The sequence below is a fragment of the Manis pentadactyla genome, chromosome 13 (assembly GCF_030020395.1).
Source record: "Manis pentadactyla isolate mManPen7 chromosome 13, mManPen7.hap1, whole genome shotgun sequence".
NCBI classification, from domain to species: domain Eukaryota; kingdom Metazoa; phylum Chordata; class Mammalia; order Pholidota; family Manidae; genus Manis; species Manis pentadactyla.
Window position 1 is genome coordinate 47,014,155 of NC_080031.1, and position 13,089 is coordinate 47,027,243.

Consider the following 13,089-nt stretch of genomic DNA (forward strand, 5'->3'; position numbering starts at 1 on the left):
CACTTGTTTTGAGGTAACTTTACTTCCTGGAAAATTATGGTACTTGATAATTTTACGTATGAGGCACAAATTCTAGTAAAGGGCTGTAATTAGGAAAGAAGAAAAACAAACTATAAAAGTAGTAGAGGGAAGAAAACATGAAATGATTAATTAAGTGTCAACAGGGTTATTCCATTCAACATTCTCTCATAACTTGATTTCTAGAAAACCTTCCATCACTAGTTTTACTAGCATTGTAAACAAGGGAGGCATTCTCAGTGGAAATGGGTTGGTCAATGTTTGACTAACTAACAGCAGGTTTCGGTATTTTATGCCAAGATCACCATTTGGCCCCTGCGTGTTCTATTCTTTGGGAGCACTGTCCTGAAAAGCTTCTGGGAAGTTTAAGTTCTCATCTTTTCCGTGCTGCTTAGCAAAGGTTAGCTTAGTCTTTGGCAACAATGCAAGCAAAAACAAAGCCAATAGTATAATGGAAAATAACAATCAAGGTGGGTAATAGAGGGAGCCAGCTGCGAAGGCCCCTGATTTGTGGGGGTCTTCCTTCAGCCTGAGCTTTGCTACACAGCTTGAGTAGCATGGCTCCCGGCATCTCCCCCTTTTTTATTTTTTAAGGCAAGTTTTAAGGTCTTCAATTCTAGGGCAGTATCTTTTATTCCTTTGCTCAACAGTCGGAGGAAGACTGGAAGAAATAAAACAAGAAAAAGAATTATTAAGGTTATAATTCCTAGATTAATAAAAGATGGAAACCAGGATTTGGAGGTGGTGTAATGTTGCAGAGTGGCAAGAAAATATCCTGTTACTTCAGAGGCAGAGGAAGAGGATACGTGAGCAGTACTAATATTGCTAATAGTTTGCTGCAACTGGTCCATATCCAGGGATAAATTGGTATCATCCTACACTCCTAATAAATGATTTTTTGTTTTATCCCAGGAAATTTCTGTATCATTATATAAATGAGGTGTAACACAAATCTATTTATAGCTACTGTGGCATCTGGTGGTTAAACGTGTCTTTAAATTTTGCACTTGGGTCTTCGCATAAAGCAGGGTCTCTTCTAGGGCACTAACTTTAGATTTTAATTTTTGATCAATAATCTCTCAAGTGGCTAAAGCTAATGATACATTCTTAGACAATGATCAGTAAGCGGCAATATGGATTTCTTGTTCTAGGGACTACAAAACACTTTTCCTGAAATAAGAGAGTGCTGGTATCACGAAAGTCTTGTAGCTCATAATCATTAAACTATGTAAAATTTAAAGTAACAGGAATTATCAAATATGGGAGATGGTACAGAATAGAAATAACTTTTGCATTATTTTTTACAAAAATCCAGGTAGAAAGAGTACAATTATTACAATTTATAATAAATTTATCTATAGTTTTGTTGATATTCATAAATATATAATTCTGAAATAGCAAAAAGACATATGAAGTTTGCAAACAGGCTTGAAGTTGATAAACAGCTTTTCCTGTGGGTTATGCAGTGTTACTAGTCTGACAGAAGCTACAACTCGCCATAATTCAGAATGTAGGAAAGATTTTTCATTTAGAGATGTAGTTAATATGGGTGGGACTTAAGCATGGCAATAAACAAAGTTTTACTAGTAACAGGCAAATCCTGAAGGCGATCTACAGCTTCGGCTTCTTCCATCAACTTCTCTATCTGGTCTCAGGTCGGAGGGTCACTTTCTCAAGTTGATCTTGCTAATCACCGCCGTGGGGGAAGACTTGGTCATGACTGGTGAGCTTCTCAGGAATCTTACAGAGCGAGGCTCTGTAAACGCTGTACTAGAATTTCTTCATGGTTCTTTGTTGGGCAGGGACTTTCACTTCGTCTTGGGAAGTTGTGTGGGGGAGGAGGTGGTGGTGGAGACTTGTCTGATGAGTCGGTCTGGTACTCACACAGGTGTATCTGAGTCCTGTTTAAAAATACAAGCATATCCTCTCCCACAGGTTATTAAAACATCAGGCCCTTTCTGTTGCCCTGTAAGCAGGTGTTTCTATCTTATTAAAGGTTTGGAATTAGTTGAAAACAAAAAGTCACAAAATCATTTTCTTTAGTTTACTTAATCTTATATAACTAATACCTGTTCTGCTGAAATCTAGTTCTTTACTAATTTAGGAGTAATCAGTGACTACAAATGATAACAGGCTTATGAATGACAATGTTTAAAGATATGATGAGAGTTTACTGTAAGACAATTGATATAAGGAAATTTGGATATTTCTGTAACACAAAACATTCAGTAACAAAGTTTAGCATCATCCTCTTTGACAGTGCTTTCTAGGTAAATATATATATATTAGGTAAATAAGCCAAATTAGCCAAATATTTTCTCCAATGAGGAGAAAAAATTCCTCTGACATGTTCCAGGGGCCCTCTGGAAAATATCAGAGTTAACTAGAGGTAAAAGCAACTTTTTGAATTTGATTTCGGGAAGCTGTCAAAAAGTTTTTAAGGCACTTGCCTAAATAATCTAAATAGAATCATAAATCACTATAAAATAATATTTATTTAATTAGAATGACAATAAAATATTTTAAAGGCAAATACAAAAGGTTTCATAGTTGTTAGCAAAATTTAGCTTTAGGTCTTTTTAATATTAAGATGTTATTTTTTTAAAATACTTTGACAACTCATTGAGACTTTAAGCATGAGAAACTGCATTGATAAAAACAATTAGAAAGCACTTTGCAATCTTTCAACATTAAGAGCAGGCTAACAGTTTAAGAAAACTTTGTCCATTTATCTGAAAACAAAATTCTAATTTGCTGAGTACTTAATATCGAGACTCATTTACTTTAATTTCACATAGCATGATGGTAACAATTCTTCCATAAATTTTCTACAACTTTCTTTTACATTCAGAGTTCTCCCTCTTTAAATAAACAGCTGTACTTTAGAAGTTACCTTCTTTTACCCTCAACAAAATGAATTTCTATTCTTTATACCTTCTCTTATTTAACACACATCTTTTCTAGCAAGCAGAGATAATCTTTTTTTTATTTTAAGTAGTTTTAGTTAGAATTTAAAACTATTAGGAACTTTAATTTTCAGTGAACACTGAGAAGTGGGCTATTGTAAACTGTTACACTAGCATTCTTTAGATTAGCAAATTTATGAACACATTTTATAATTTCTAGAACTATGTGCTTTATAGCACAATCTCTAAGCATAAAGTATGTCTGCTTAATTTCACAAAACTAAGGTTTTAGATTACTGTAAAGATTTTCAAGCTGTTTATAGGTTTACACACAGTAACACACTGTAATACATTAACACACTATTATTAAGATATTTACTTGCTACACTTATTTAGTTTACTCATCCCTAACAACCATGCTCACAAAACTTTTACCAAACAGTAGACAAAGTCAAGCCTCTCTTTAAGCATTTTCTCTTGAAAGATTTAATAGATAATATCAACTTCAATGACTTTAGGTAAACTTAGGCAGCTGATAACCATAAGGACATGTCCGTTTCAGTTTAATTTAAGTTAGCATTAATGCTTAATATCTTTTATTAGAATTTTCTAGAAGTTTTAGAATGCCCAATTTTTATAAGCTCTTGTCTTTAAATCAATTTTTATTAATACCATCCGGAGGCAAAAATATATTTTTCATTCACACACTTAGACACACAAACATACAGATTGAGATGCAATGACTACAGTTAGCAACACTTTTCACAAAAGAACGTATACACAGACAAACTGACACAAAGATTTGAGTTATTAATATTAAATTGCTTTCTTTCCTTTTAGTTTACTTGATTACAGATACTTTAAAATCTGGAGGCTTTTTAACTAGTTGAGCAGCACCTATTCTAAAACGATTATATTGGGCTGCAGTTTCTCCAAAATTCTCTTCTTTTTCTGGAGTTAATCTTTCATCATAAGGGGAGGCAGAGGCCAGCATCACTCGAGATTTTGTTACAGAGAGTAGCGGTGTTATCCATCTATTAGATAAGGCCTCTAACAATGTCAAAGTGTAAGTTGTCAAAGGACCATAGTCTTTGCACGCAATCTTTAATTCTTTTAATAATTTATATGGGATGGGCTCCCAGGATACACTTTCATCATCAAATTATCTTTCAAAAATAGTTGCATAACACATAAATTCTGTGTCTCCTTCTAGTTCTGCTTGCTTTAAGGCAGCCCTTACTCCAGTAGGAGTCTTCTGGTCAAATCTGGGGGGGGGCCTCTACGTGCTGTTTAAGTTCTAAAACTTCCTTGATTAAATTCCACAATGCAAAGGCATCTGTAGGGACCTTCTCAGGTCCGTGATGATAATAATAGACAGGCATTAGAGCGTATCAGAAGGATCAGGATGGTGTTTCCAGACAAGGCCATCAAGGAAAACCATGAAAATGACCACGGAGAGGAGAGCTGGGTGTTTGGATTGACTGAAGATTCCCAGCAGGATGAACTCTGACCTTCCTGAGTGGTTGGCCATCCAGGTGGTGTCCTCCATGATTTCACCTGGCCCACGAAGGAGTGAAGTAATAGATCACTCATGAGATGCCACCTGCTGAATGATTATTTAGTGTATGTGTGCATATGGCTGTGTATGTATGTGTGTGTGTGAGTGTGTGTGTATGCATTAACCCAATTATTCCAAGTTGAGGAACTCCATGTGCTGGAGACTTAGAGGTTACATATTACCTGTAATTCTATGATTATACCAGAAAATAATAATTCACAACTCTGGAACAGAACAATTAGTAACTTGTGAGGTTTTCAAAGTCCAAAGTCATGAGATGACCTAATGATATATGTCCTTTATCAAGAATGTAAATTTGCAGACACTGGTGTATGTGAACACAAAAAGTGAATTATTAAAAAAGGATATCAATTTTCTAAAATGTTTGTTATAGGAATCAGGATTTCATTAATATCTCTGGTTTCAGGATCCAGGTAGGGTCTTAAACACTCTTGAAGCTGTATTCCATATAAGAAATATTCTATGTTTCACCATGTACCCAAATACTGAGTCATTACATTATACTCCTGAAACTAATAAACTGTTATATGTCAATTATACCTCAATATATAAAAAGACTTAAAAAATAACTGAATCACAGTTTGAGAAAATCCATATGAATGTTTGAACCCATTGTGACTGTGAGACTGGGTCATACGTTGAAGCAGTGAAGTTGGGTGGGTTGAGCCGTATATTCAGAAGTAGCCTGTGGGCCTCACCAAGGAACCCTTTGGACAACCTAGGGGCAATGTTAGGAGCCCAGACTCTGAAGTCGTACTGCAGCTGTGGGTCCAGCTTATCCTGCACCCCTGCCCCCCTCTCCACTCTACATAAAACGCACAGAGGCACAATGATCTCAGGCATGGTTAGGAACAAATGAGCTAAAATAGTGGAAGTAGTTGGAACCTGACAGTTACTGATGAATATACATACATACTGCTATTTTAAATAATTAATATATAGAGAAATAATTGTGCAGAATCTGGGTAAGATACTGCTCTTACTGTTATTGTCTGATGATATAAAATATATTAGCTCAGTTCACCAGTCTTTGTAACTACTTATGCTTTTGATAATTTCGAATTGATAATTTCTGTATTCACAGCATACTTATGCATGAATTTGTTTATATATTCATAAGAATTATGTATATTATCTATATATAGATACATATAATTACTTTATGAATATAAACACTTTAAATATAAACATATAAATATATTCACATAATTCTTATTTTAACCCTGGTTAGGAAAAATTTCTTGTAGAAATCCATTTTTTTCTATCTAGGACATGCTTTTCCAAGTTGAAACTGACCTTCTTAAAGCTTCTACCACTTGCTGTAAATATCAGGGGACAAGAAAAGGACTGCGAGTGTCATTGCCATTTGTCAGGCAAGGTTTTTGCTTCCCCAAATGTTAACTGCTTTAATGTACTCAGAAATAATTTTTCATGGAAACAGACAGAGTGGAATGCTGAAAAGCACTGAGATGTTTCCCCCTCTCCAGTTCACTGTTGGCTTTTCTATGTTGCTGGTCACTGGCAGCTTCTGATTCATCTGAAGATAAATCAAAGACAAATTAAAATTCATTAAACTCAGGGAGGTCACAATCAGTCTATTCAGGGACAAATATTATATAAATATGATTTAATGTATAATTTTCAAAGAACTACAATATAAATGAAATGAATGATAGATACAAAAGATGTCTGGTCTTTCTAAGGGAATCAGTAAGAGCTTTATCTGTATTTTCTCATAAAGATTACATCTCTGAAGATTTTCAATTTCAGACAAGTTAAAATCTTTATTAACAAGAAGGAAATATGAGCTTCTCTTTCTGGAAAGAGTCTACAGGTGGTTATATTGCAGGGATATTTCACAATGATATTTTGCATACCAAATATATTTTATTGTGTTAATTCCAAAGGTTAATTACTATATTCAATCTATTAATAAATAAAATTTATTCAGGGTGTTAGAGCAGCAGAAAACACTGACAATGATTTCAATTTCTTAATATAAATATCCAAGAAATCTGGACACATTGCTTTAGAAAATGTAAGCTTTCTTTCAAATACCATACACTTTGGCATGTGGATTCTGAGCTCCTGAAAGTTTTAAAAATAATCCAATGAATTGCAAAGCACACTTATTTCCCAGCCTACTTGTGGAAAAGTAAATAAGGGCTAGCACAGGGACCAGTCATGTGAGACCTTCAGCTGTTTGCTGAGTGAGTGCTGGGAGACTGGAAGGGAATTTGGGGTCACTGGGGAAATCTCTGCTGCACCTCAGTAAATGGGGATCAGCATCACTAGGCCACAGCAAGCAGCCCACCTGGGACACAGGCAGACAGGGAGCCATGTCTGCACCACGCTCAACAGCAGCGCCCACCCCATGCAGACTTACTCTAACGTAATTCCCTGAATTTCATGGAAGCAGTTTAGTGCTTTAACTTGAGGTCATGGATAATGTCTGTGGCATATGCCAAACCTTTATTTGAAGCTGACTGGCATTCCAGGAATTGTTCTAATGCTCACCACATTCCATCCTTCCCAGGAGCCTATGAGGTACCTACTCACTTACTTTGTCCTTTTACATGATAAAAGCTTCAGGTTCTCAGAGTATCTGCCTAATGCCACAAACCAAGCAGAGTGAGAACTCATTTCAGCCCATGTTTTGGCCCCACAGGCTGTGCCTCTGCCTCAGGTCTCTTGACAGCAGGGCCTTCCCTCCATGGGGGATGACCTGGTGTCGGGCACCCATGTCAGCTTTCCTGGGGAATTATAAATATGATGCAGACGTTTGTTTGTAGTATTTTACAAACCTCAGAAATCAACTCCAAGTTATCATTCCCACTCCAAGTAAAATAGTAGCTCTTCCTCTGTAATATTTCAGTCTCAGGGAAAGAAAATGCATCATCCAGTAAATGCGGATATATATATATATATTCCTGTGTCCACAAATAGTTGGAAAACAAAAATTCCTAATATATTGCTATATATACTGCATTTCCTAATATATTGCAGTAAATACATGACATATAAAGAGATTCTTAAGGGAAAGTGTATTTGCTTTTCTACTTAAATACAGATGACAAGTAAACATTTGAGGTAATATTTTCAACAACTAATAGAATGTGTCAGAAGCAGAACAATTCAAAATAATCATTACCCTTTGCTCTTGCAGTACTGTGTACTTCTGTGGCTGAAACCAGCATTGGATGACGTTATTCATCTCACCCGGATGGGCTAATGGCGCATGTCCCGGTTAAGTGTACAAAGAGAAGCAAGAGAGTGACATCATCCCTGGTGTTACTATGCCCACTGATTGAGTGGCTTCTTTTTATGACAAATCTCCTCTGAGACTATAAATAGGAATGCAATTAAAGGAGCTAAAGAAGCTAGTGGGTAGCCCTGCTGTGATTGTTTTGTTTCTCTCTCATGTCTTTAAAGAAAATTCCTTACTGTTAATCACAAGACGCATCAAAAACTTAATCAATATTAATAATAATCACAAATGCCAACATCACATAAATTCTTAGCTATGAAATGGAATTTCATATGTATATGTATACATGTACTTTATCATTTAAAGTTCAAGGAAAATTGTGAATAACTGTTGTTTTTCTTTTTTGCTGATGAAGTATATGAAACTAATAGTTCAACAGATTTTTCAAAGACAGTACCACTAGTCAGTACTCTGAAAGTAAACTAAGTTCATTTCCTTTACATCTTTCTCTTGATCTCTGTTCTTTAGATTACAGATTTCTATACTTTCCCCTGTTATTTACATGAAATCTATGTTAATTTAATGCTACCTTTTTCATTTTTCTCCAATTTTTATTTTTAAATTTTTTCATTTTATTGAAATGTAATTGGCATATATTCTATAAGTTTAAGATGTGTAATAAGGTGAATTGATATGGTATATATTGCAAAGTATTAACTGCAAAAGATTAGTTAACATAGCCTTCAACTCATATTATTATCAATTTGTTGTTGCTATGGTGAGAAAATAGTTATATCCTCATTGCAATTTTCAAGTATACAGTGTAATATTTTACATTACAGCCACCATGATATAGCTAACATGTATAAGTTGTGCAAATTTCATACTTGTTTATAAAGGACACTGTATTTTCAGATAATCTCATGACCTCAACTTGTGGCAGCCTCACCATAAATTACCAATTCTTTTGACCCACAGTTGTGAATTGCTACTTTTCTGGTCAATTAGTAGAATTCCAGGTACTTTGTAAGTTCCAAATCTGGAGGCCATGGGATTTCCTTCAGTTAGCATATTTGGGTTGGTACACACATACACACACTCACTAAATGTTTATTTCAGAGGTTAGTTGCTCATGAGTGATCTACTAACCCTAATGCCTTCCTTCATGGGCCAGGTGTAGTCATGGAGGACACCACCTGGATGGCCAACAACTCAGGAAGGTCAGAGTTCATCCTGCTGGGAATCTTCAGTCAATCCAAACACTCAGCCCTTCTTGGCGTGGTCATTTTCTTGGTTTTCCTGATGGCCTTGTCTGGAAACACCATCCTGATCCTTCTGATACGCTCTGAGGCCCGCCTCCACACCCCCATGTACTTTTTCATCAGCCAGTTGTCTCTCATGGACGTGACATACATTTCTGTCACTGTGCCCAGGGTGCTCGTGGACCGGGTCACGGGTGTGAAGACTATCTCAGCCCCCGGATGTGGGATGCAGATGTTCCTCTATGTGACACTAGGTGGATCAGAATGTTTCCTCCTAGCCACCATGGCCTATGACCGCTATGCAGCCATCTGCCATCCTCTCCGTTACTCTGTCCTCATGAACCACAGGGTGTGTGACCTCCTGGCATCTGGCTGTTGGCTCCTGGGATCAGTGGATGGCTTCTTGTTCACTCCCATCACCATGACTTTCCCCTTCTGTGGGTCCTGGGAGATCCATCATTTCTTCTGTGAGGTCCCTGCTGTATTGAAGCTCTCCTGCTCAGACACTTCTCTGTATGAGACACTCATGTACCTCTGCTGCATCCTCATGTTGCTCATCCCTGTGACCATCATTTCAGGCTCCTATGGTTTCATCCTCCTCACCAACCACGGGATGAACTCTGCAGAGGGCCGGAGGAAGGCATTTGCCACCTGCTCCTCCCACACGACTGTGGTCACCCTCTTCTATGGGGCTGCCGTCTACACCTACATGCTCCCCAGCTCCTACCACACCCCTGAGAAGGACATGGTGGTGTCTGTCTTTTACACCATACTCACTCCTGTGCTAAACCCTTTGATCTACAGTCTAAGAAATAAGGATGTTATGGGGGCTCTGAAGAAAATGCTGAATGTGGAACCTGTCTTTCAAGAAGCCATAAAATAGGAAAATTTAATACTGCTTTTCCTTTGTCTAAATATCATACATTTAGAATCTTATGCCAACAATATTATTTATATATTCATAGCATGATGTCTCATTTATTTTTCATATGTCTTTTAAAATTTGTATCCCTGTACTAGAAAATCTCTATTTTGAAAAATTTCTCGTTGTCTGTCTTTCTCCTTTGTAACTCTTTAAGATATTTTGTACAAGCATATTGTGTTTGTGTTATTTTTACTGAAGCTGGTAACTGCACTGTGAATCTACAGAAAAAATATCCATAATTTCAGGAAACACATAATAAAATTATTTAGAAGAGAAAGTCATGCAAAGCTTTGAAATATATTTAAATTAGAAAGAGGAAAAGAGATGAAGTGAAAGAGATGCAGTGTTAAAAAATTGGTAATTCTGGGTCAAAAGTGTATGGGCTTCATACCATGCATACCCATGCTACTTTTCTGTATATATAAAATTATTCCACATAAATATTTAAAATATCAGTTCTTCCTCCTTTTCTGAATATGTTCACTTCTTTTTTTAATTTGTGTTATGTTTGTGCAGTGTCACATAATTCTTAGGAAACGTGTTCATTTCAATGTGTCTAATGATTACTGAGACAGTTCTGTCATCTTCCCAACTTTATTTGGGCTACTTTTCTTTATACAGTCCAAACCTCAATGCACTTAGTAGCAATTAATTTTTGATAGCAAGAGGTAGGTTTAGGATCTTGAATTCCATAAGGAACTGTGGGAAAACTAAGACAAGAGTGGAAGAAAGATTTAGGGTGGTTTCCTTCCATGAAGTAACACCTGAGCTGGATTCCTAAGTATATATTTATTAGGAAAAAAACACATAAGAATATCAATGATCTAAGTCATTTATTCAATAAATATTTTTTATACTATATTACATTCAAAATAATAGCTAAATGAAGTTAAAATCTGAATTTACTTGTTTGCCGTACCCAAGGAATTTTAACCTGTAGTTGCAGTTTTATATGCAAATAAATATCATAAAATATATGCTATCACTAGATGCTCATATGGAAATCATACAGGTCACAACGGTACCTCGGTTCTATCTGTGACCTAAGAGTATTGTCAAACAAGGGGAATGATAGCAGTGCCTGGAAAACAATACTGGTTGGTGACTAGATGTTATGCTCAGATGAGTAGAGAAGGGCAGGGAATGGGGAACTAACTCAGAGACAAGATCTAGAGAAAATGTGCAGCAGGAAGGACAGATGGTTGACCAAGCAGGAAACATAAATGTCCCAATGGCTTCTCATTTCCTGCTGCACTTTATATTCTCATTTCTTGCCCTTCTGCGACCAAGAGTTTTATAAACAGTAGTGAAATGACCAGATTCGTATTTTAGTAATGTTAAACTGACAGAAATCAACTGTAGAAGTGAATGCTGGAGGCTAGGAGACCAGATGAGTGTGGGTAATGAAATGAGCGGTGTTGATCTGAGTGGGACAGACCTTATGCCTGAGCAGCAGGAAGGCCTGGGGGGAGGCAGTATTTGGAGTGTGTGGGGCCTTGGTGCACCTGTTTTAAAGAAAGCTACAGACGTGGTTGCTCTCCATATTCCAATGTATTGTGTCTAATTTGTAAAGAATCAGATGGTTTCCCTTTTCCTTTTGACACACTTGATTAGGTCATGACTATAAATTAAGACTCATGCAGTCTTTAGGAAACAATGTTGGGAAACAAATTTCCAATATTTTTGTCAAAGTAAAATGAATGAATACCATACACATGCTGTAATTAAAAAGTAATTGATAATTGTATACCTCAGCCCTCAATTTGCTGGACCATAATTATACACACATTTGATGGTTCCACTTTCAGTGTCCTAGACACGGAGAGAAAAATGGAACAAATGAAACAGAAACTGGTGTGGAGCTATATTGTTTCAAAATTTTTTTTCCGAATTTTTTTAGATTACTCTATTTCAAATCAAAAAGTTTACTTAAGTGTGATTTTAGAATGATTATTTTTAGATAATGTGTTCAAAATTTACTTTTTTCATTATTGGTAATAAGAATTTACAGGAACTATGTAGATGGAAAAATATTTGAAAAATTATATATAGAATCTAATACTTAGAATTCTTAGGGAGGAATGATTGCTGCTGGAAAGTTCTTATATGTAGAGTTAAAAACTGAAATAGAAGCGCTCCAGGCATTCAATCGCTCTTGCTTACAGTGCCAAATAACTAGCTGTGCACTGAAGTAGTGCACACTTTCAAGCTTCTTACTTGTTCATGTGTTTATGACAGTGATACCACCACCATTTAGACGAATTGATCATTCAATAACATGGTAACAGGACGTCAGGTTTCTATACCCTCCAGAGCACATTAAGGACAGTGATTGAAATTCTTTATCCAAATTTAAGAATTAAACAACACAAATTAGGTAGAGAAGCTTGACAACATTTTTCATAAATTTTCTGCTTTCTTCAATGTGTTTGAAAGATAAAACTTAAAGAAATAGAATGAACAATACCATTTCCAGGGATTTGCTAAAAATAAGACTTACTTAACTAGATAGATAAAATTGGCATTTAAAATAGTTGTAATTACCTCTTCCCCTTCTTAGACTATTATTTGTAAATAAATTCTTTCTGTGCCTGTTAGACGCTGAGTTTAGGAAGCATAAACCTCTACTGTTATGTCTAGGAACCCTGAATTATGTAATTCAAACTTCTTTTTAAATAAGAGAATCAAGCATGGGACTACAACATGGTTTTTCTGCTCAGCATGCTAGTTTTGATGTCTTACCAATTTGGTGCATGAAGACTGGGTCATAATCTATAGGGTGGATATGTCAGTGATTTTAAAATAAATGGGCTATTGATGAACTTAGTGGTACTGTATTTACTAGTTGGTAAGTATTATTTGAAAGATGAGTGTCTAGAACAGGTATGTCAATCACATATATGATTCCTTCTGTAGGACAGATTCCCAGAAGGGTATTATTGGTGCAAATGATGAAGGATTTTAAATTTTGATATAAAGTGTTAATTCTCATGCTGTATAATACTTGACTAATTTAGCCCCCACCATCTGAGAAGGAAAAGCTCCTCCTTGTCTTCTACTTGTCCCTCTGCCTTCTGGATGGTTTGACCACTGAGAGACCCCAGCAGGTGACTGGCAGGTAGGAGCAGACTGAGGTCTGAGTATTGACTATCTCAGCACCATCTGTGCTGGAGGTGTCTGAGTCCCTTCAC

General features: G+C 36.2%; 1 protein-coding gene across 1 annotated transcript; it reads left to right on the forward strand.

Moving 5' to 3' along the window:
* The first annotated feature begins 8,893 nt into the window (after positions 1 to 8,893).
* On the forward strand, positions 8,894 to 9,856 carry LOC118929272 (olfactory receptor 2T4-like). Its single transcript, XM_036919212.2, has one exon. It carries the CDS (start codon positions 8,894 to 8,896, stop codon positions 9,854 to 9,856), a length of 963 nt encoding a protein of 320 aa, XP_036775107.2.
* Positions 9,857 to 13,089: the final 3,233 nt, after the last annotated feature.

Coding starts and splice junctions, on each gene's coding strand:
- LOC118929272 (XM_036919212.2), top strand. CDS start 8,894: ATGGAGGACACCACCTGGATGGCCAACAACTCAGGAAGGTCAGAGTTC.